This window comes from Haliotis rubra, unplaced genomic scaffold, assembly GCF_003918875.1.
Source record: "Haliotis rubra isolate DU_JTF1 unplaced genomic scaffold, ASM391887v1 Scf76, whole genome shotgun sequence".
Classification (NCBI taxonomy): Eukaryota; Metazoa; Mollusca; class Gastropoda; order Lepetellida; family Haliotidae; genus Haliotis; species Haliotis rubra.
In genome coordinates, this window is record NW_025767479.1 from 1,660,915 (window position 1) to 1,684,844 (window position 23,930).

Here is a 23,930-nt window from a genome sequence, read left to right on the forward strand (position 1 = left end):
CACTTTTAATCTTACGAGATGTGTATAAATTCCCACTATCATGTCAATTCAATCAACCCATTTCAATGACTAGTGTAACGACATGACGCTCATAAAACAAGGGATTGGCATCATGAACATCGATCTACTCCATTGGGATGAGATGACAGGCATAAACTAAGTTTGCGAACCTGGTCTACCGAAGCCGTTAGTCGCCTGTTACGACAAGCATGGTTTACTAAAGATCAATTCTAACCCAGATCTTCACTGGTCACAATGACATACATAATTGTGTCAATTGCCCATTATAGTAGGCGTCAGCCTTGTCCTTGCACTGTCCTTGAACTTGCTCCACCCGAGTTAAATACTAGGAGATTAAAATATTTACTTGTACATACATAATGTTGAGGAACCCGAGGAAGTCGGTTTAAAAGATTCTTGAAAATTCAATGTATAGTAATAGATGTTTCTTATAAAATGATGTCAATCTTACAAGTTACATTGATCTACGCAATATATGTATTTCTGTGTGAATGAAAAACTTTCATAAGAAATGAAATGACGCCCCTCAAAACACACACACACACACACACACACACACACACACACACACACACACACACACACACACACACACACACACACACACAACAACAACAACGGCAAAAAACACAAACAAACCAAAACAACCCCAAAACAGACAAAAAACACAGCAACAATAACCCCCCCCCCCCGAAAAAAAAGAAAAGAAAAAAGAACCAAACACTCGCAATCACACACAAATCTATGACTGAATTAGTTTGGGCCCTTTTCGTGAGTGATTAAACTTGAAATATATACCTTGTTTCAGAGTGCCAAGTCAGGAACACGGCCAGAAAGTGCTATGCTACCGCATGTCCGGCAGGTTGGGAAAAAGATCCTCCCTTCAGCAACAACCTCCTCTGTTATTCTGGCGTCTGTTGTATACAGACAGGTGCGTAGAACTACGTTCATGCTTACTGCAATCACAGCCTAAATTGTATGGTGTATTTAACACTATACGCACGCCAATTTGTAACGAGAGATGCACTGCAAGGAAGGAAAGCCGGTATTTGAAGTATGTTAATTAAAATGTATCTAAAATAAATACTCAGTGAACCTACATCAGCTCTATCACATTTTCTTGTTCATTTGTACACTTAGAACAGTAAACACAACACAACCCCTTATTATTAAAATCCTGAATCCTGAATTGTAAAGTGTTGTTTTAAGAAGGGTAATTTTGAGACCCACAAAAAAATATTCTGGAGGGATGGGAGGATTTTTTAATTAAAACAAAATTCTGTAAAGATATAGTTTAGCTTAGGTTTTGCTCATAAGCAGTCTTGTCAAGTAGAAGGCAAGACAACAAATATTTTAAGAAGTGTATGTTCAAACGTTGGCAGCATAGATTTATTTTTAAACCGAAAATTCTCATTGTTTCATTTTTCGGTGATGTTTTTTCGAAACTTCTTTGTTAGTTCATGTCTATTTTAAAAACTGGGAATTTCTAGAAAATAATCGAAATTACGAGAAAATAATAAAAGTAACGGTAACAAAATGGAATTTCGAAACAAACACTAATATTTGACACGACAAATTTCGGTTAAAAACAATACTTTTAGTATTCTCCAAATCAATTGGGTCTTTTACATGCGCTTGTTTGGAGGGTTTCACTTTTCATCTCCTAGTCCATAAACTCAAGAAAAGTAAAGTGTCTCTGCCATTTTGTCAAAAAGATACGTATTGGATCCATCTGAATCGTTGAAAACCCATCGGAATAAAACATAAACGAATACCATTAACTTACAGATACAGTGGTGATCGCCCACTGACTTGCTTGGGGCAAATTATTTCCCAGTATTTCGTAAGATAAATTTGCTATTGCTACTGCGGTGTGACGCAACAATCTAACAACAACCCCCATTTTCCTGGTTCACTTGGAGCACATTTACTAAAACTATACTGCAGTAAAAACGGTTTTCAGATGTAAACGAATGTCTTACTAACAACGGTGGATGCGACAGCAACGCTGCGTGCGCCAACACTATTGGTTCCTTCACCTGCACCTGCAACAGCGGCTACACCGGCAACGGATTCAGCTGCACAGGTACGGTAGAAACTGAATTATATGAAATCATTAAGTTGCTGTCGGATGGGATAACAGTTATTATCATAATGATATTTTACAAAAACATATCGCTGCACATTCATTTAACGTATGAAGTTCTTTTGTCTTTAAAACAATCGGTTTCTGAAACTCGCCAGTTTTCACAGTGTGAGTAGCAGTTTGAAACGACATTCTCGGTAGCCAACGTAAACGAATACCGTAAACCTACAGCCAAATATATGTTCAACCACTCCCTACCTGTCTCAAATGAAGTCGATGTAAACTAAAATTGTTTTCAAATGTTTGCTGCGTGGGAGTAAAGCAACAATGAAATGCTACGGTTTTTTCCATGTTTTTCAGGGATTAAAGGTATGAGATTATGCAGAGTTTAACATCCACTTTCAGATATAAACGAATGTAGCACCAACAACGGTGGCTGCGATAGCAACGCTGTGTGCGCCAACAGTATTGGTTCCTTCTCCTGCACCTGCAACAACGGCTACAGCGGCAATGGATTCAGCTGCACAGGTACGGTACAAACTCTTAACTGAATTATGTGAAACCATTCATGTACTTTCGGGTGGGGGTTGTAATCATTATTAGAATGATATTTTCAGATTTTAATTCCGCATTAATGTTTTCGTTGTCATGGTTACAAGACAAGACCATTTCAGCCATCCGCTGGCAGACTAAATACAAGGGAAGTATTGACACGGACGAGATGATAGTTAATTCTCTATATGAATGACCTAATGAATCCGACAAACAATGTCAATAACCTTGAGAAATTGAAAGAGTCCATAGGACGATTCTAATTGTATGATATGCATGTGTTTATTCCTCATTATCAAATAGTGATGATGAGATGGAGGTCGCCACCTCACTCATGGCACCCGTCACAAATACATAGTGTCAGTGCTAAACGCGTCTTAACTATTCTCAGAAACCAATTCCTTAAAGGGTAAACACTACATGTATGAATCACAAAAACACGTGCAAAGGCAGGCCAATTGTACTCGAGGAGAAAGAATGGGAGCACACGGTGCAAGTCAAAATAGAGATTTGCATCAATGTTTTATCACGTGTGCATTGAAATTAAATATGCATTCCACGTGAAGATGAATGGATTAAACACGAAACTATGTTATAATTGCTTATGTTTTCTTGTTTGATAATTCTTGTTTAAAATACATGGGATAAATGCAGCAGTAAAATCGATTTTCAGATGTAAACGAATGTCTTACCAACAACGGTGGCTGCGACAGCAACGCTGCGTGCGCCAACACTATTGGTTCCTTCACCTGCACCTGCAACAGCGGCTACACCGGCAACGGATTCAGCTGCACAGGTACGGTAGAAACTCTTAACTGAATTATAAGGGGACATCAGTAATACACCTTCACAGGAGGTTGGGCGGTACATAAGGGGCATGTTCTAGTTCAGGGCATTACAAATGGTTTTAGTTAATATGTCATGGCCATGAAACAATGTGTTTTTAATGTTCTGCGGAACATATTTCTAACTTATGTCAAGCATGAATTTGATATCAAAACTATGTATCGGACCCATCGTTTCTACAGCCCGACGGGGCCTTATTTTAAACAGTCAACTTGATGGTGGTTTTCAGTGAACTATTTATTATAAACTTATCAGGTAAGGCGATCTGTTCTACGGACATGGTTAAATTAAGTGTAATATATACATAAATATTCATGTGCACAGAACAAATTCATGTGGGAAAGTCAGTTATTTTCTGGAAATCACTTTCAGATATCAACGAGTGTACTTCTGGAAGTAACAACTGTGGCACAGCTGCAATATGTACCAACTCAATTGGAACCTTTTCCTGCGCATGTCCGAGCGGGTACACCGGCACACCAACCATAGCTTGCACTGGTCAATATTTATTTCGATTACTGACTCTCTGTCTGACTGACTGACTGAATCTCTGACTGACTGACTCTCTGACTGACTGACTAACTTCTGACTCTCTGACTGACTAACTTCTGACTGACTCTCTGACTGACTGAATAACTTCTAACTGACTCTCTGACTGACTGACTCTCTGACTGACTGACTAACTTCTAACTGTCTCTCTGACTAACTGACTGTCTGACTGACTGACTAACTTCTAACTGACTCTCTGACTAATTGACTAACTTCTGACTGACTCGCTGACTGACTGACTCTCTGACTGACTGTCTGACTGGTTGACTCTGTCTGACTGATTCTCTGACTGCTAACTCTCTGACTAACTTATTGGCTCTCTGACATAACTATTCATATAAAGACGTCTAAAGACGTCTAAAACATGTCTGGCATTTCAGTGTGCTTTTGATGCTATAGATATCCATGCAAAGAAAGAATGACAAACATGTTAATTGTTAAACGAATTGAGTTTGCATAACCGTTGGTCAGTATCCTATCAAGAAAAAATGTTGAAGGTAATATATATTTATTGACTTGCGTGGTTCTGATTTGAAACTGGTCTTGTTTCAGATATCAACGAATGTATGTCAAGCAACAACTGTCAAGCAAATTCTGTGTGTGAGAATTCGGTTGGTAGCTACGCTTGCAACTGCTTGCCTGGGTACACCGGAGATGGTTTGGTTGCATGTACAGGTAAATGTTGTCTTCCTGTATGTTTTATGATAATATGAAGAGGGTACTTGCTGTAGTCTCAAGAAAGCACCCTTGGCCCAGTTGCCCCAACCTCAGCAAGTCGCTGTAATGTTGTGTCCGTATGTGCGGAAGTGTTTGATCATGGGTTCGAAATAGAAGCGACAAAACCCTTTCCACATCCATAAGCAATCTCTGCTAAAAGCAGAGTCGATTGTACAATTGGGACTATATCGTGAGTATATATTTGACTCAGCGGTATTAAAGCTGCACGATTTTGTGATTTCCCCAACATGTCCACCATAAATCTTCTTGAAAGCTTTACTGAGGCATTGTGTGGTGTAACCCGATCTAATATTTTATGAGTTGTGATCTGTCAACACCACACCAGTGGTTTCAGCAACTGGTAAACGTATAACACATGAACCATCTCGGGATTATCGGATACAGCAACTGACACGCTGTGGCATATCTGAGACATTGTTCAAAGTGACGGTATAGCAACCTTACCATCTCATCACACCATATAAAGAAACTATACGCATGTGTGCCATGCTGATTATTTGATACGAGTGTCAGAACATAAAATCTTCATGATCAGCCATGATGTCTTGTCTTTTATGACGACATTTTGGGCCACATATATGTATAAAACTGTCCCCGTTGTATTTGAAAAGTTGTCTGAGAAATAGTGCCGTTTTCTTCCGTCCTGCTACCGTTGTCTCAAGCAACACACACGCAATCACACAGGCTATTGGAAATGCCGTTTACCGTTAGTTCTTCACCAGGTTCAGGGATTAAATGTATGATATTAACTTTCAGATGTAAACGAATGTCTTACCAACAACGGTGGCTGCGACAGCAACGCTGCGTGCGCCAACAGTATTGGCTCCTTCACCTGCACCTGCAACAGTGGCTACACCGGCTCAGGCACCTTCTGCATAAGTAAGAAGACTACCACTACGTTGCCAATTTAGTGTGTTGCTGTTCACCTGCATGAGATGCCGGCAAGGTGTCCGATATTGAAATATATAATGAAGCCAGTTCAAGTCATGAATAATTTAGCAAGTCTAGATTGCCTCAGGTTTTGGCTGAAACATTGTTATGGTCTCCTTTTTGATTTTATTAAACACCTTGTTGCATTATATTTACACATAAGATAAGGACCCCGAGAGCAGTGGCACCAAGTTTATCACCCTTCATCCTAAATTCATCCCAAATACGACCATGGTCTGTCTGAACCATGTGCATTCGGTTTTTACTTTAGTGCCCATTTCTGGTGTCCCCCGCCGTGATGTTGCTGGAATATTGCTAAAAGCGGCGTAAAACCAAACTCAGTCAGTCAGTCAGTTTTACTTTAGTAAGTGCATCCCACCTGTTTTACGTGTCTATGTAGCCAGCAAGTTGTGTTATAATTTGAACATCTGTTCAAACTGGTGTTGAACCCAACCCACTCACTCACTCCAACCCTAGGGCGGGGGGAGGGAGGTGGGGGTAATCCAGTGGTTAAACCCGAAGGCCTGGGTTCGATTCCCCACATGGGTACAATGTGTGAAGCCCATTTCTGGTGTCCCACGCCGTGATATTGCTAGAATATTGCTAAAAGCGGCGTAAAACTCACTCACTCTTCATGCCTTAAAATAGTGGCAGAATTCCGGACTTGTATGAGTTGCCACGTGAACACACGACCATGGATCTAGCAAACAAATGAAATATTTTAATCTCACTCTCTCACTCTTTCAGATATCAACGAGTGTTTGACAGGCAACAACAACTGTGTTGCCCCTACAGTCTGCATTGACACACCGGGTTCATTCACCTGTGGGTGCCCCGCGGGATACACCGGAGATCCGGCCGTCAGCTGCATAGGTGATTAGCTTCTAAAGCTTCTGTGATGAAGAATCTCAACCATCCTCTTCAGTTTACATACAATTCTGTTAATTTGATAGAAAAGCATAAGTACTACATTCTTGTGGACCCGTGAAGATCCGGGTTAGAATTGATCATCAGCAACCCATACTTGTTGTAAGAGGCTAATAACGGGATCGAGTGGTCAGGCTCGCTGACTTGGTTGTCACATCGGTTCCCAATTGCGTAGATCGATGCTCATGATGTTGATCACTGGCTTGTCTGGTCCAGACTCTATTATTTACAGACCTCCGCATTATAGCCGTAATATTGCTGAGTGCGGCATAAAACTAAACTCACTCATTCACTGGTTTGTTATTCTCAGGTCGCCGCAATATAGTTTAATATTTCTCAATGCGGCGTAAAACAACAAATGACTGGTATATATATGTTCAAGAATATACAACAATAATGTCAACCTTTTGATGACAATAGTAGTTTGAAATGACACTCTCGGTAGCCAACATAAACAAAGTACTGTAAATATCCCATATGGTGATCGAATGGCTTGCCTAACCCAGTGTAAGTGGATGTAAAGTAAAATTCCTTTTAAATGTTTACTGCATTGGGGTAAAGCAACAATCAAATAACTATGTAGGTTTTCCCTGGTTTACTGGGGTGAAATCTAAGGGAATAATGCAGCAGTAAAATCGATTTTCAGATGTAAACGAATGTCTTACCAACAACGGTGGCTGCGACAGCAACGCTGCGTGCGCCAACAATGTTGGTTCCTTCACCTGCACCTGCAACAGTGGCTACACCGGCGATGGATTCAACTGCTTCAGTTAGTGTGTTCCTTGTCCATACATATGTTTCTTTTACAATTAAATCATAGCATGTATGTTCTTTCTATTATCACAAGGGGGCGGTGGGGTAGCCTAGTGGGTCAAGCGTTCGCTCGTCTCGCCGAAGACCTGGGTTCGATTGAAGCATGGGGGCAAAGAGTAAAGACCATTTCTGATGTCACCCGCAGTGATATTGCTGGAAACTTAAACTCACTCACTCACTCTATTATCACATTCGGGTTTGAACGTTCAGGAATAGTTAAGCTATTTTTCTATGAAATAACAATTGTTATTGTATGATTTAGATTCCAAGTGCTGTATCAGTTGCAGGGATGATTCTTGTATAACGTGACACCCTGATACCCTGACTCTTCATGGGGAAGTCTTGTTTTGGGCAATAACTTTCGAGAACGTTTTCTGAACTAAAACTATATGTATGAATCAGAAATTGTTAATCAAAGCGGGTGGACCTATAACGATAAAGTCCGGATTGAAGGAGTTTCAACGTGTGTGTGTGCAGTTTGCTTTCACGTTTCTCCGGTTGCACAGGAAACTCTGATGATGCAAACTATGCGCTGATACACTATAACACAGAATTTATTATCAGGTAACGATTATCTGTTTCATTGTATTTTGATCTTCCTTATTTCTATGTTTCCGTTTCAGATGTTAACGAATGTCTCAACGGAGCCACATGCGGAGCTAATGCTGTCTGCATTGATACATTTGGCTCCTATACCTGTCCCTGTAATACTGGTTACAGCGGAGATGGTAGAGTTGGATGTATAGGTAATATTTCAAATTTATAGCCGAAGCCCGGAGTTCGATTCCCAACATAGGTTGAATATGGAAGCACGATCCTCTTGTTCTTGGTTTTGCTATACCCAGCGTTAAACCTCACTCATTGATTCTTTTTTGACAAAAACTGGGTGTCCGTCGGATATCGAGAGGCGTGTATATGCGTTTTAAATGGTGTAATGGTTCTACAGTTATATGTGAAGGTTTATAGGAGAATAGTTTTCGTAATTAATTTACCGATTCTCTTTATCAAGAAGTGGATGTCCGTCAGATATCGAGAGTTCTGTATATGCGTTTTAGATGAATGGTTCTATATATGTTAGTGAAGGTTTATAGGAGAGTAGTTTTCGTAATGTGGATGTCTGTCAGAGATCGAGAGTTCTGTATATGCGTTTTAGATGAATGGTTCTATATATGTTAGTGAAGGTTTATAGGAGAGTAGTTTTCGTTAATTTGTGGAGGTGCTTGAGATTGGCAATACGAATACCTGTGCTTACGTTTCTTTCCTAATTACTACAGACCCGTAAATACCCTGGTTAGAATTGATCTTCAGTAACCCTGAGGGGCATCGGGTTGTCGGGCTCGCTGACTTGGTTGACACATGTCATCATATCCCAATTGCTGATGCAATATTTCATCTATATGGCGCAGGTCGGTTAATAATTGAGTCTTTCCCAGACAATCCAGTGATTGACAGTATGAGCATTGGGGTACGATGACATCATCAACCAAGTCAGCGAACCTGACCACCCGATCCTGTTAATCGCCTCTTAAGCATGGGTTAATGAAGACCAATTCCAACCCCGATCTTAATGGGTATTGTTTTCTAACTGGTTTATGGGATTATACGAGATGATGCAGCAATAACATAAACTTTCAGATGTAAACGAATGTAATACCAACAACGGCGGCTGTGACAGCAATGCTCAGTGCAGCAACACCATTGGATCCTTCTCTTGTGGCTGTTTACCTGGCTTCACTGGGAATGGACTTACCTGCAACAGTAAGATCACTTAGACTCTTGTAGAACCTCTGCTGATATAACCAGTTAGTCTGTCTGCATTATATCGTGTGTGTCGAGTGTAGATCGATGCATATCCTCGCATCTTACTGCGTTTAAACGTATGCATGTCCTTATACTGCATGTAGACGTGTGGGTGTCCTTATACTGCATGAATACGTAAGCATGTCCTTATACTGCTTGTACACTTATGCATGTCCTTATACTGCGTGAATACGTATGCATGTCTTTATACTGCTTGTACACGTATATGTCCTTATACTGCGTGAACACGTATATGTCCTTATACTGCGTGAACACGTATATGTCCTTATACTGCGTGAACACGTATATGTCCTTATACTGCGTGAACACGTATGCATGTCCTTATACTGCTTGTAGACGTATGCATGTCCTTATACTGCATGAACACGTATATGTCCTTATACTGCGTGTAGACGTGTGGGTGTCCTTATACTGCATGAATACGTAAGCATGTCCTTATACTGCCTATACACGTATGCATGTCCTTATACTGCGTGTACACGTATTCATGTCCTTATACTGCGTGTACACGTATGCATGTCCTTATACTGCGTGTACAAGTATTAATGTCCTTATACTGCGTGAACACGTATGCATGTATTTGCAAGATACTGCGGATACACGTATGCATGCCCTTGCATTATACCGTGTGCAGATGCATGCATGGACTTAAAGTATACTGTACTGTACTTTTGTCCAGTGTCTATATTTTTTCTGTAAGGGTCGGTTGAAAAGGATGCTTGTAATAAATAAATCTTCTGTGTCGTCTATTTCCAAAATTGTATTCATTTAAGTCACAAGCATGATATTTGTGGAGATGAATAGATTACATTTATACAGACACTGGTGACAAGTATACATATAGCTTAATGGAAGGAATTGCATACTGTACGTGTACACACGCACGCACACGCACACACACACACAGAAGAAACATTAAGTGTTGTGAAACGTAAACGATACCATTACGATTTTGTTCTTGCTGATACTAATACTCTTATATGAATTTGTGTTTACTCTTTCAAGGGGGTGGACTACTGTCTATATTACTCTTTCAAGGGGGTGGACTACTGTCTATATTACTGTTACAAGGAGGTGGACTACTGTCTATAATACTCTTTCAAGGGGGTGGACTACTGTCTATATTACTGTTACAAGGAGGTGGACTACTGTGTATATTACTGTTTCAAGGGGGTGGACTACTGTCTATATTACTCTTTCAAGGGGGTGGACTACTGTCTATATTACTCTTTCAAGGGGGTGGACTACTGTCTATATTACTCTTTCAAGGGGGTGAACTACTGTCCATATTACTGTTTCAAGGGGTGGACTACTGTCTATATTACTGTTTCAAGGGGTGGACTACTGTCTATATTACTGTTTCAAGGGGTGGAACTACTGTCCATATTACTGTTTCAAGGGGTGGACTACTGTCTATATTACTGTTTCAAGGGGTGGACTACTGTCTATATTACTGTTTCAAGGGGGGTGGTCTACTGTCTATATTACTGTTTCAAGGGGTGGACTACTGTCTATATTACTGTTTCAAGGGGGTGGACTACTGTCTATATTACTGTTTCAAGGGGGTGGACTGCTGTCTATATTACTGTTTCATAGGGGTGGACTGCTGTCTATATTACTGTTTCAAGGAGGTGGACTAGTGTCTATATTACTGTTTCAAGGGGGTGGTCTACTGTCTATATTACTGTTTCAAGGGGGTAGACTACTGTCTATATTACTGTTTCAAGGGGGTGGTCTACTGTCTATATTACTGTTTCAAGGGGGTGGACTACTGTCTATATTACTGTTTCAAGGGGGGTGGACTGCTGTCTATATTACTGTTTCATAGGGGTGGACTGCTGTCTATATTACTGTTTCAAGGAGGTGGACTACTGTCTATATTACTGTTTCAAGGGGGTTGTCTACTGTCTATATTACTGTTTCAAGGGGGTGGACTGCTGTCTATGTTACTGTTTCAAGGGGGTGGACTACTGTCTATATTACTGTTTCAAGGGGGTGGACTACTGTCTATATTACTGTTTCAAGGGGGTGGACTACTGTCTATATTACTGTTTTAAGGGGGTGGACTACTGTCTATATTACTGTTTCAAGGGGGTGGACTAGTGTCTATATTACTGTTTCAAGGGGATGGACTAGTGTCTATATTAATGTTTCAAGGGGATGGACTACTGTCTATATTACTGTTACAAGGAGGTGGACTACTGTCTATAATACTGTTACAAGGAGGTGGACTACTGTCTATATTACTGTTTCAAGGGGATGGACTGCTGTCTATATTACTCTTTCAAGGGGATGGACTGCTGTCTATATTACTGTTTCAAGGGGATGGACTACTGTCCATATTACTGTTTCAAGGGGGTGGACTACTGTCTATATTACTGTTTCAAGGGGGTGGACTGCTGTCTATATTACTGTTTCAAGGGGGTAGACAAGTGTCTATATTACTGTTACAAGGAGGTGGACTGCTGTCTATGTTACTGTTACAAGGAGGTGGACTACTGTCTATATTACTGTTTCAAGGGGGTGGACTACTGTCTATATTACTGTTACAAGGAGGTGGACTACTGTCTATATTACTGTTACAAGGAGGTGGACTACTGTCTATAATACTGTTTCAAGGGGGTGGACTACTGTCTATATCACTGTTTCAAGGAGGTGGACTACTGTCTATATTACTGTTTCAAGGAGGTGGACTACTGTCTATATTACTGTTTCAAGGAGGTGGACTACTGTCTATATTACTGTTTCAAGGGGTGGACTACTGTCTATATTACTGTTTCAAGGGGGGTGGACTATTGTCTATATTACTGTTTCAAGGGGGTGGACTACTGTCTATATTACTGTTTCAAGGGGGTGGACTACTGTCTATATTACTGTTTCAAGGGGTGGACTACTGTGTATATTACTGTTTCAAGGAGGTGGACTACTGTCTATATTACTGTTTCAAGGGGGTGGACTACTGTCTATATTACTGTTTCAAGGGGATGGACTACTGTGTATATTACTGTTTCAAGGGGGTGGACTACTGTCTATATTACTGTTTCAAGGGGTGGACTACTGTGTATATTACTGTTTCAAGGGGGTGGACTACTGTGTATATTACTGTTTCAAGGAGGTGGACTACTGTGTATATTACTGTTTCAAGGAGGTGGACTACTGTCTATATTACTGTTACAAGGAGGTGGACTACTGTCTATATTACTGTTTCAAGGGGGTGGACTACTGTCTATATCACTGTTTCAAGGAGGTGGACTACTGTCTATATTACTGTTTCAAGGAGGTGGACTGCTGTCTATATTACTGTTTCAAGGGGGTGGACTACTGTCTATATTACTGTTTCAAGAAGGTGGACTACTGTGTATATTACTGTTTCAAGGAGGTGGACTTCTGTCTATATTACTGTTTCAAGGAGGTGGACTGCTGTCTATATTACTGTTTCAAGGGGGTGGACTACTGTCTATATTACTGTTTCAAGAAGGTGGACTACTGTGTATATTACTGTTTCAAGGGGTGGACTACTGTCTATATCACTGTTTCAAGGGGGTGGACTAGTGTCTATATTACTGTTTCAAGAGGGTGGACTAGTGTCTATATTACTGTTTCAAGGGGATGGACTACTGTCTATATTACTGTTTCAAGGGGGTGGACTACTGTCTATATTACTGTTTCAAGGGGGTGGACTAGTGTCTATATTACTGTTTCAAGAGGGTGGACTACTGTCTATATTACTGTTTCAAGGGGGTGGACTAGTGTCTATATTACTGTTTCAAGAGGGTGGACTAGTGTCTATATTACTGTTTCAAGGGGGTGGACTAGTGTCTATATTACTGTTTCAAGGGGATGGACTACTGTGTCTATTACTGTTTCAAGGGGGTGGACTACTGTCTATATTACTGTTTCAAGGGGATGGACTAGTGTCTATATTACTGTTTCAAGAGGGTGGACTAGTGTCTATATTACTGTTTCAAGGGGGTGGACTACTGTATATTACTGTTTCAAGGAGGTGGACTACTGTCTATATTACTGTTTCAAGGTTTCAAGGGGTGGACTACTGTCTATATTACTGTTTCAAGGGGTGGACTACTGTCTATATTACTGTTTCAAGGGGTGGACTACTGTCTATATTACTGTTTCAAGGGGGTGGACTACTGTCTATATTACTGTTTCAAGGGGGTGGACTACTGTCTATATTACTGTTACAAGGAGGTGGACTGGACTACTGTCTATATTACTGTTTCAAGGAGGTGGACTACTGTCTATATTACTGTTTCAAGGAGGTGGACTACTGTCTATATTACTGTTTCAAGGGTGGTGTATATTACTGTTTATACTGTCTATATTACTGTTTCAAGGTGGACTACTGTATATTATATTACTGTTTCAACTGTCTATATTACTGGAGGTGGACTACTGTCTATATTACTGTTTCAAGGAGGTGGACTACTGTCTATATTACTGTTTCAGGAGGGTGGACTACTGTCTATATTACTGTTTCAAGGGGGTGGACTACTGTCTATATTACTGTTTCAAGGAGGTGGACTACTGTCTATATTACTGTTTCAAGGGGGTGGACTGTTGTCTATAACTGTTTCAAGAGGGTGGACTACTGTCTATATTACTGTTTCAAGGAGGTGGACTACTGTCTATATTACTGTTTCAAAGTCTATATTACTGTTTCAAGGGGGTGGACTACTGTCTATATTACTGTTTCAAAGGGGTACTGTCTATATTACTGTTTCAAGGGGTGGACTACTGTCTATATATTACTGTTTCACTGTTTCAAGGGGTGGACTACTGTCTATATTACTGTTTCAAGGGGGTGGACTACTGTCTATATTACTGTTTCAAGGGGTGGACTACTGTCTATATTACTGTTTCAAGGGGGTGGACTACTGTCTATATTACTGTTGGACTACTGTCTAAGGGGGTGGACTACTGTCTATATTACTGTTTCAAGGAGGTGGACTACTGGACTGTTTCAAGGGGGTACTGTCTATATCTATATTACTGTTTCAAGGTGGGGTGGACTACTGTCTATATTACTGTTTCAAGGGAGGTGGACTACTATATGGACTACTGTTTCAAGGGGTGGACTACTGTCTATATTACTGTTTCAAGGAGGTGGACTCAAGGGGGTGGACTACTGTCTATATTACTGTTTCAAGGGGGTGGACTACTGTGTATATTACTGTTTCAAGGAGGTGGACTACTGTCTATATTACTGTTTCAAGGAGGTGGACTACTGTGGACTACTGTCTATATTACTGTTTACTGTCTATACTGTTTCAAGGAGGTGGACTACTACTTTCAAGGGGGTGGACTACTGTCTATATTACTGTTTCAAGGGGTGGACTACTGTCTATATTACTGTTTCAAGGGGTGGACTACTGTCTATATTACTGTTTCAAGGGGTGGACTACTGTCTATATTACTGTTTCAAGGGGTGGACTATATATTACTGTTTCAAGGGGTGGGATTACTGTTTGTCTATATTACTGTTTCAAGGGGGTGGACTACTGTCTATATTACTGTTTCAAGGGGGTGGACTACTGTCTATATTACTGTTTCAAGGGGGTGGACTACTGTCTATATTACTGTTTCAAGGAGGTGGACTACTGTCTATATTACTGTTTCAAGGGGGTGGACTACTGTCTATATTACTGTTTCAAGGGGTGGACTACTGTCTATATTACTGTTTCAAGGGGTGGACTACTGTGTATATTACTGTTTCAAGGGGTGGACTACTGTCTATATTACTGTTTCAAGGGGGTGGACTGTCTATATTACTGTTTCAAGGGGTGGACTACTGTCTATATTACTGTTTCAAGGGGGTGGACTACTGTCTATATTACTGTTTCAAGGGGTGGACTACTGTCTATATTACTGTTTCAAGGAGGTGGACTACTGTCTATATTACTGTTTCAAGGGGTGTACTGTCAGGGGGTGGACTACTGTCTATATTACTGTTTCAAGGAGGGTGGACTACTGTCTATATTACTGTTTCAAGGGGGTGGACTACTGTCTATATTACTGTTTCAAGGGGGTGGACTACTGTCTATATTACTGTTTCAAGAAGGTGGACTACTGTGTATATTACTGTTTAGGAGGTGGACTACTGTCTATATTACTGTTTCAAGGAGGTGGACTACTGTCTATATTACTGTTTCAAGGGGGTGGACTACTGTCTATATATCAAGGGGGTGGACTGTCTATATTACTGTTTCAAGGGGTGGACTACTGTCTATATTACTGTTTCAAGGATGGACTACTGGACTGGACTACTGTCTATATTACTGTTTCAAGGGGGTGGACTACTGTCTATATTACTGTTTCAAGGAGGTGGACTACTGTCTATATTACTGTTTCAAGGGGGTGGACTACTGTCTATATTACTGTTTCAAGTGGGTGGACTACTGTCTATATTACTGTTTCAAGGAGGTGGACTACTGTCTATATTACTGTTTCAAGGAGGGTGGACTACTGTCTATATTACTGTTTCAAGGGGTGGACTACTGTCTATATTACTGTTTCAAGGAGGTGGACTGGACTACTGTCTATATTACTGTCTAGGTGGATTACTGTTACTGTTTCAAGGAGGTGGACTACTGTCTATATTACTGTTTCAAGGAGGGTGGACTACTGTCTATATTACTGTTTCAAGGGGTGGACTACTGTCTATATTACAAGGAAGGTGGTTTCTATATTACTGGAGGTGGACTACTGTCTATATTACTGTTTCAAGGAGGTGGACTACTGTCTATATTACTGTTTCAAGGAGGTGGACTACTGTCTATATTATTACTGTTTCAAGGAGGTGGACTACTGTCTATATTACTGTTACAAGGAGGTGGACTACTGTCTATATTACTGTTTCAAAGGTGGACTACTGTCTATATTACTGTTACAAGGGGGTGGACTACTGTCTATATTACTGTTTCAAGGGGTGGACTACTGTCTATATTACTGTTTCAAGGGGGTGGACTACTGTCTATATTACTGTTTCAAGGGGTGGACTACTGTCTATATTACTGTTTCAAGGAGGTGGACTACTGTCTATATTACTGTTTCAAGGAGGTGGACTACTGTCTCTATTACTGTTACAAGGAGGTGGACTACTGTCTATATTACTGTGTCAACTGGAGGTGGACTACTGTCTATATTACTGTTTCAAGGAGGTGGACTACTGTCTATATTACTGTTTCAAGGGGTGGTGGACTACTGTCTATATTACTGTTTCAAGGGGTGGACTACTGTCTATATTACTGTTTCAAGGAGGTGGACTACTGTCTATATTACTGTTTCAAGGAGGTGGACTACTGTCTATATTACTGTTTCAAGGGGTGGACTACTGTCTATATTACTGTTTCAAGGAGGTGGACTACTGTCTATATTACTGTTTCAAGGAGGTGGACTACTGTCTATATTACTGTTTCAAGGAGGTGGACTACTGTCTATATTACTGTTTCAAGGAGGTGGACTACTGTCTATATTACTGTGTCTATATTCTGTTTCAAGGAGGTGGACTACTGTCTATATTACTGTTACAAGGAGGTGGACTACTGTCTATATTACTGTTTCAAGGAGGTGGACTACTGTCTATATTACTGTTTCAAGGAGGTGGACTACTGTCTATATTACTGTTTCAAGGAGGTGGACTACTGTCTATATTACTGTTTCAAGGAGGTGGACTACTGTCTATATTACTGTTTCAAGGGGGTGGACTACTGGTTTCAAGGAGGTGGACTACTGTCTATATTACTGTTTCAAGGAGGTGGACTACTGTCTATATTACTGTTACAAGGAGGTGGACTACTGTCTATATTACTGTTTCAAGGAGGTGGACTACTGTCTATATTACTGTTACAAGGAGGTGGACTACTGTCTATATTACTGTTACAAGGAGGTGGACTACTGTCTATATTACTGTTACAAGGAGGTGGACTACTGTCTATATTACTGTTACAAGGAGGTGGACTACTGTCTATATTACTGTTTCAAGGAGGTGGACTACTGTCTATATTACTGTTTCAAGGAGGTGGACTACTGTCTATATTACTGTTACAAGGGGGTGGACTACTGTCTATATTACTGTTTCAAGGGGGTGGTCTACTGTCTATATTACTGTTACAAGGAGGTGGACTACTGTCTATATTACTGTTTCAAGGAGGTGGACTACTGTCTATATTACTGTTTCAAGGAGGTGGACTACTGTCTATATTACTGTTACAAGGGGGTGGACTACTGTCTATATTACTGTTTCAAGGGGGTGGTCTACTGTCTATATTACTGTTTCAAGGGCGAGTATTATGGAGGATCCTCCGTTAACCTGTACATTATCGTCCATAGATATCAACGAATGTACTGCATCCAACCTCAACAACTGCCACCCTCAAGCCGCTTGCACTGATTCCATTGGATCGTTCACCTGTGCCTGCAATTCTGGTTACACTGGGGATGGCTTCACCTGTACAGGTAAGAGGACTGACTGACTGATTGAATGATTGTTCTATCGTCCCCGAGCATGTGTTATCGTCTCAGGGCATGTGTTATCGTCCCCGTGCATGTTCTCTTGTCTCAGGGTATGTTCTATCGTCTCAAGGCATGTGTTATAGTCTCAGGGCATGTGTTATCGTCACTGGGAATGTGTTATCGTCCCAGGGCATGTGTTATCGTCTCAGGGCATGTGTTATCGTCCCGTGCATGTTCTATTGTCTCAGGGCATGTTCTATCGTCTCAAGGCATATGCTATAGTCTCAGAGCATGTGTTATCGCCTCAGGGCATGTGTTATAGTCTCAGGGCATGTGTTATCGCCTCAGGGCACGTGTTATCGTCCCCGTGCATGTTCTCTTGTCTCAGGGTATGTTCTATCGTCTCAAGGCATGTGTTATAGTCTCAGGGCATGTGTTATCGTCCCCGTGCATGTTCTATTGTCTCAGGGCATGTTCTATCGTCTCAAGGCATGTGTTATAGTCACTGGGAATGTGTTATCGTCCCAGGGCATGTGTTATCGTCTCAGGGCATGTGTTATCGTCCCGTGCATGTTCTATTGTCTCAGGGCATGTTCTATCGTCTCAAGGCATATGCTATAGTCTCAGAGCATGTGTTATCGCCTCAGGGCATGTGTTATAGTCTCAGGGCATGTGTTATCGCCTCAGGGCACGTGTTATCGTCCCCGTGCATGTTCTATTGTCTCAGGGCATGTGTTATCGCCTCAGGGCATGTGTTATCGTCCCCGTGCATGTTCTTTTGTTTCATGGCATGTGGTATCGTCTCAAGACATGAGTTATCGTCTCAGGGCATGTGTTATCGTCTCAGAGCAGGTGTTATCGTCTCAGAGCATGTGTTATAGTCACTGGGAATGTGTTATCGTCCCAGGGCATGTGTTATCGTCTCAGGGCATGTGTTATAGGTCCCGTGCATGTTCTATTGTCTCAGGGCATGTTCTATCGTCTCAGAGCAGGTGTTATCGTCTCAGGGCATGTGTTATCGTCTCAGAGCAGGTGTTATCGTCTCAGAGCATGTGTTATCGTCTCAGGGCACGTGTTATCATCTCAGGGCATGTGTTATCATCTCAGGGCATATTCCATCGTTTCAGGGCATGCATTATCGTCTCAGGGCATATAGTGTCGTCTCAGGGCATGTGTTATCGTCCCCGTGCATGTTCTATTGTTTCATGGCGTGTTCTATCGTCTCAAGGCATGAGTTATTGCCTCAGAGCATGTGTTATTGACTCAGGGCATGTTCTATCGTTTCAGGGCATCTGTTATCGTCCCCGGGCATGCGTTATCGTCTCTGGGCATGTGTTATCGTCCCCGGGCATGATCTATCATTCCAGGGCATGTTTTATCGTCTCTGGGCATGTGTTATCGTGTCTGGGCATGTGTTGTCGTATCAGGGCATGTGTTATCGTCTCAGGACATGTGTTATCGTATCAGGGCATGTGTTATCATCTCAGGACGTGTGTTATCGTCTCTGGGCATCTGTTGTCGTCCCCGGTCATGTTTTATCGTCTCAGGTCATGTTTTATCGTCTCCGAGCATGTTTTATCGTCCCCAGGCATGGTTTATCTTTGACGCCAGTACATTAATTGTCTGCAGATGTCAACGAGTGTAACACTAATGGAATATGCAACTTACAAGCTACCTGTGCCAACGTACCAGGATCCTACACATGCACATGCAATACCGGCTATACCGGGAACGGAGTCACCTGCAACAGTGAGTTATATTTTGTTTAGGCAACGAGTTTCGGTGGAAGTAGCATATTTTCAGTCACTGACACAGAAAACACACAACACGGAGCCGAACATATTTTAGAGACAAATGTTTCAGTGAACAAGTTACCTTTCCGAACATCAAGAAAGTATATGGACAATTTCAGTCTCATGCAACAACCCATGGTCTATCCCTAAAGTGTGATTACTTATTAAACGTATGAGTCAATATCATATGTAACTCAACGTTCCAACATTAATTCATTGTAAACACTGGCACACAAAGCTTTAATAAACACCCGTGAAGATCCAGGCTAGAATTGGTCTTCAGCAACCCATGCTTGTCGTAAGAGGCGACTAAATAAGCAAGTTCTGTGTGTGAGAATTTGGTTGGTAGCTAGACTTTCAACTTCCTGTCTTGGTACACTGTAAATGTATGTAAGGTAAATGTTGTCTTCCTATATGTTTTATGATAATATGAAGAGGGTACTTGTTGTAGTCTCAAGAAGGCGACCCGTGAAGATCCTGTTAGAATTGATCTTCAGTAACCCCTGCTTGTCGTTAGAGGCGACTAACAGGATCGGGTGGTCAGGCTCGCTGACTTTGTTGACACATGTTATCGTATCCCATTTGCATAGATCATGCTGTTGACCACTGGGTTGTCTGGTCCAGACTCCATTATTTACAGACCGCCTCCACTGAGCTGAAATGTTGCTGATCATATTTCCTTAAAGTGGTTTTGAACACCGCAACTAAGGTCAATGCATTAATAAGTACGTCACACGATAATTGAGGCGGTGGGCTGGCCCAGTGGTTATAGCGTTTTTTGTCACGCCGAAGACCCGGGTTCGATTCACCACATGGGTACAATGTGTGAAGCTCATTTCTGGTGTCCCCCGCCGTGAAATTGCTGGAATATTGCTAAAAGCGGCGTAAAACAAAACTCACTCACACAATAATTGGTGAAGGTGAGCTTCAGAAGCGCATAAGGGTCTATATTGAAATTATGATTTTACCTTTTCCAGACATTAATGAGTGTTTGACCGCTGGTAGCTTTACGTGCGGGACTAACGCGGACTGTCTGGATACGGAAGGATCTTACACCTGTGTTTGCAAAACAGGTTTCACGGGCGATCCGAAAACAGAGTGTATAGGTAATAGCATTAAATCTCATTAATGTAGTTTTAGAGGTGTCTGGGATTATTTGACCAGAGTGGAATAGTTTTTAATATTTTTTTATCCGTGGGTACTGGTTCTGTAGTCACCATTTTGTGTTTGTGTCGAACATCGGATAACTCGAAGTATTAACTTAGCTTCCTTGAACTTGAAACTTACCGACCCATAAAACTAGGGGAGATATTTTGACTTTGTGTAGAAGCCTAACGGTAGCCTGGCGCCTAACGGTAGCCTGGCGCCTAAAGACCTGGTTCGTCACCTCGAGGTCTTGAGATATATCTCGGATATAGTTCAAATTTGTAAAGTTCATTCCCCCTGTCAAATGGAATTTGAAAATACTCACAATACAGTAATATAGTTTGTTTTTGAGCACGAGTAATATGTTCATGGGGAGTACTCAGTATTCAGTTTTGTGTGTGCGTTTCATGATTAGTTTCATATGAAATCGTATATATAACATTAGGGAACTTGGTTAGACTCGTTTCTCTGGGTTCAATTCTACGCATGTGTATTTAAGTTAATAATTTATGGCGCTAGTGAGCTGATAAAATTTTAGGGAAAATCATGTACAATGTGAATGACACTCTAATATTTATGTACAAAGTAAGCCACCCCCCCATGTCATGTGCAAATCCATGATCCCCACCCCCTCCCATAATTTTTAAGTAAATATGTTTTATATTTGTATGTACAAACTTGCTGACTCCCCTAATACATGTGTACGAAATTAATGACCCCCCATTTCCCCAGAACAAGATTGATACCTCCCCATTATTATAATCATCAACACGAACGCACGCACGCACGCACACACACACACCCCCACCCACCCATAAATTATGAACGGTCCTTAAATGTAGATCACATGTATGCTGCCCCTCACTGTCACATGGCTTGAGTATTCCTATGCGAGGAATTAATCCTACTCACCCACTGAAAATGATGTCACAATGGGAAACAGATCTGAACATTCTCCGGGTCGGTGGGGTAGCCTAGTAGCTAAAGCGTTCGCTTGTCACGCTGAAGATCCGGGTTCGATTCCCCATGTTGGTACAATGTGGGCAGTGATATTTCTAGTGTCTTGCCGTGATATTGCTGGAATATTGCTGAAAGTGGCATAAAACTGAACTGACTAACTCTGAATATTCTCCCTTTTTTCCTCAGCTGTAATTAACCACCCCGACTGCGGCACTGTACCAACACCAGAAATAAGAATTGCGTTCGGTGAAAATGAACAGAAGTGTATCAGCCCCTGGCAGGTATCCTTCAGAAGGTTTTCCAACACAGGAATTCTGAACCAAGTACCATCTTTGGCCAACTCAGCGCATCAAGCCGGCGGAGTTCTCATTCAGAGCAAGTGGGTCCTAACCACAGCTTTTGCTCTGATAAGGTGAGTTGAGATCTTGGAGGTATCCTTTCTACTGTTCAGTGTTGAGTGAGTGAGTTAATTTTGAGTAGTAAGATACGTTTTACGCCGCTTTTTGCAACATTCCAGCAATATTACACCGGGAGACACCAGAAATGGGCTTCACACATTGTACCCTTGTGGGGAATCGAATCCGGTTCTTCGGCGTGACGAGCGAAGCGCTTTAACCGCTAGGCTACCCCACCGACCCCGATCAATTTTGAAGACCTAAGTTTGTGCCTTTTCGAGCAGTATGCCCATCTAAGTCTAATTGTTATTCAGTATCCCAGTTGCGTAGATCGATGTTCATTCTGTTGATCACTGGATTATTTACAGACCATCGCCGTATAGCTAGATTATTGCTGAGTGCGGCGTAAAACAACATACAAAATCAGAACGAACAGTTTGAATATGCCGCTGATATATAGGTTTTATATGATACATGACAATTAATTTGGACTGGAGAGCAGGCATGCAGTGGATTTGGGCGCTGAAAGGTTTTGAACTCAGAGTACTCGAGACCTTCAATGTAGATGAAATCATTCTCTTTTCTTTAAAGGCAGAATGTCACACCACACTTCTCTAAAAATGCATAATGCATTTCTCTCAATAATACTAACTATCAGCCCTCTGGGAAGCTAACATATAATTTTTTTTTAAAAAAAATACGCATTTAGATTACAAATTAAAAAGTTCGAATGAATCAATGCAACGTGGTATTAAATCGACTCTCGCGCCCTCTACCGCTAGTATTATTTCAAGCGAACCCCATAGAGTTATGTCCCTTGGAGCGCTCTTTGCGAATATCCTACGCACAACGTGTGATTAAAACCAGTTCGGCAAACACCGACAATACCTCGTGCGACAGTTTTCGAGGCACGGAGCAATTGTTTACATTCCATATATGGCAAGTGTTCTCTGTTTGGAAGCTGTTCACCTAGAAGTTTCAATTATCGATTTCAGGCAAGTCGTAAGGGATAATAAGTATCTTTTATTGCATCAGTAGGAGACTAAGGTGAGTGCATATCCCAATATATAAAATATAGGTCAAAATATTGTCAAAAATGTGTGACATTGTGCCTTTAAGCGCTTTTGTCCAACAACCGTGATGATTGTGTAATGCACTGTAATATAGTTTCAACTAATTCATGTGTATGTATTCCAGAGCCGGTAGACAATCAGCTGCGGATCCCTTTTACACAAACACCCTGTTTGCCTCCATCGGAGATCACAACATCGACGATAACAATGGAGATGAACAGTTCATCCGAATTAAGAATGTTACATTCCATCCACTGAGCCGCTTCCAGATCTCTACCGACTTTTTCTCCTTGATCCTAACTGGTGTTATTTCCCCTGTACAAGTCTCGCTTCCTTACCAGGGTAGGCAGCTTTGTGTTTCTCTGTTGACCTTATATACTACCCATCAAAGGTTTAGACTCACTAGTACCCGTGAAGGTCCGGGCTAGAACATTGGCCTTCAGTAACCCATGCTTGTCGTAAGAGGCGACTAACGGGATCGGGTGGTCAGACTCGCTGTCTTGGTTGACACATGTCATCGTATCCCAATTGCGCAGATCGATGCTCATGCTGTTGATCACAGGATTGTCTGGACCAGACTCGATTATTTACAGACCGCCGCCATATAGCTGGAATATTGCTGAGTGCGCGCGTAAAACTCAACTCACTCACTCACTCACTCATTAGACTCACAAGTGTAAAGTAGCCTCTCACTTCAGTCAACTGTTCTAAACTAAATTTTGCAAAATACTCCACACTGTTTAAAGGTACTGTTTACACATGAACAGATGTATTGTAAAACAAATTCATAACGTTGAAAAGATTATTGTCA

At 41.4% G+C, this 23,930-nt stretch overlaps 1 protein-coding gene across 1 annotated transcript in view; it reads left to right on the forward strand.

The window, feature by feature from the left end:
• Positions 1–23,930, forward strand: part of LOC124260333 (fibrillin-1-like) — a 37,733-nt gene that overhangs the window by 10,112 nt on the left and 3,691 nt on the right. Inside the window, exons 3-18 of the mRNA XM_046694620.1 lie at positions 830–952; positions 1,985–2,107; positions 2,513–2,635; positions 3,333–3,455; positions 3,878–4,003; positions 4,607–4,729; positions 5,549–5,671; positions 6,470–6,595; positions 7,296–7,418; positions 8,086–8,208; positions 9,098–9,220; positions 17,630–17,755; positions 19,382–19,501; positions 20,523–20,651; positions 21,838–22,063; positions 23,244–23,461. Of these exons, the coding sequence (XP_046550576.1) occupies positions 830–952; positions 1,985–2,107; positions 2,513–2,635; positions 3,333–3,455; positions 3,878–4,003; positions 4,607–4,729; positions 5,549–5,671; positions 6,470–6,595; positions 7,296–7,418; positions 8,086–8,208; positions 9,098–9,220; positions 17,630–17,755; positions 19,382–19,501; positions 20,523–20,651; positions 21,838–22,063; positions 23,244–23,461 (2,178 nt within the window). The remainder of the gene's footprint in view (positions 1–829; positions 953–1,984; positions 2,108–2,512; positions 2,636–3,332; positions 3,456–3,877; positions 4,004–4,606; positions 4,730–5,548; positions 5,672–6,469; positions 6,596–7,295; positions 7,419–8,085; positions 8,209–9,097; positions 9,221–17,629; positions 17,756–19,381; positions 19,502–20,522; positions 20,652–21,837; positions 22,064–23,243; positions 23,462–23,930) is intronic.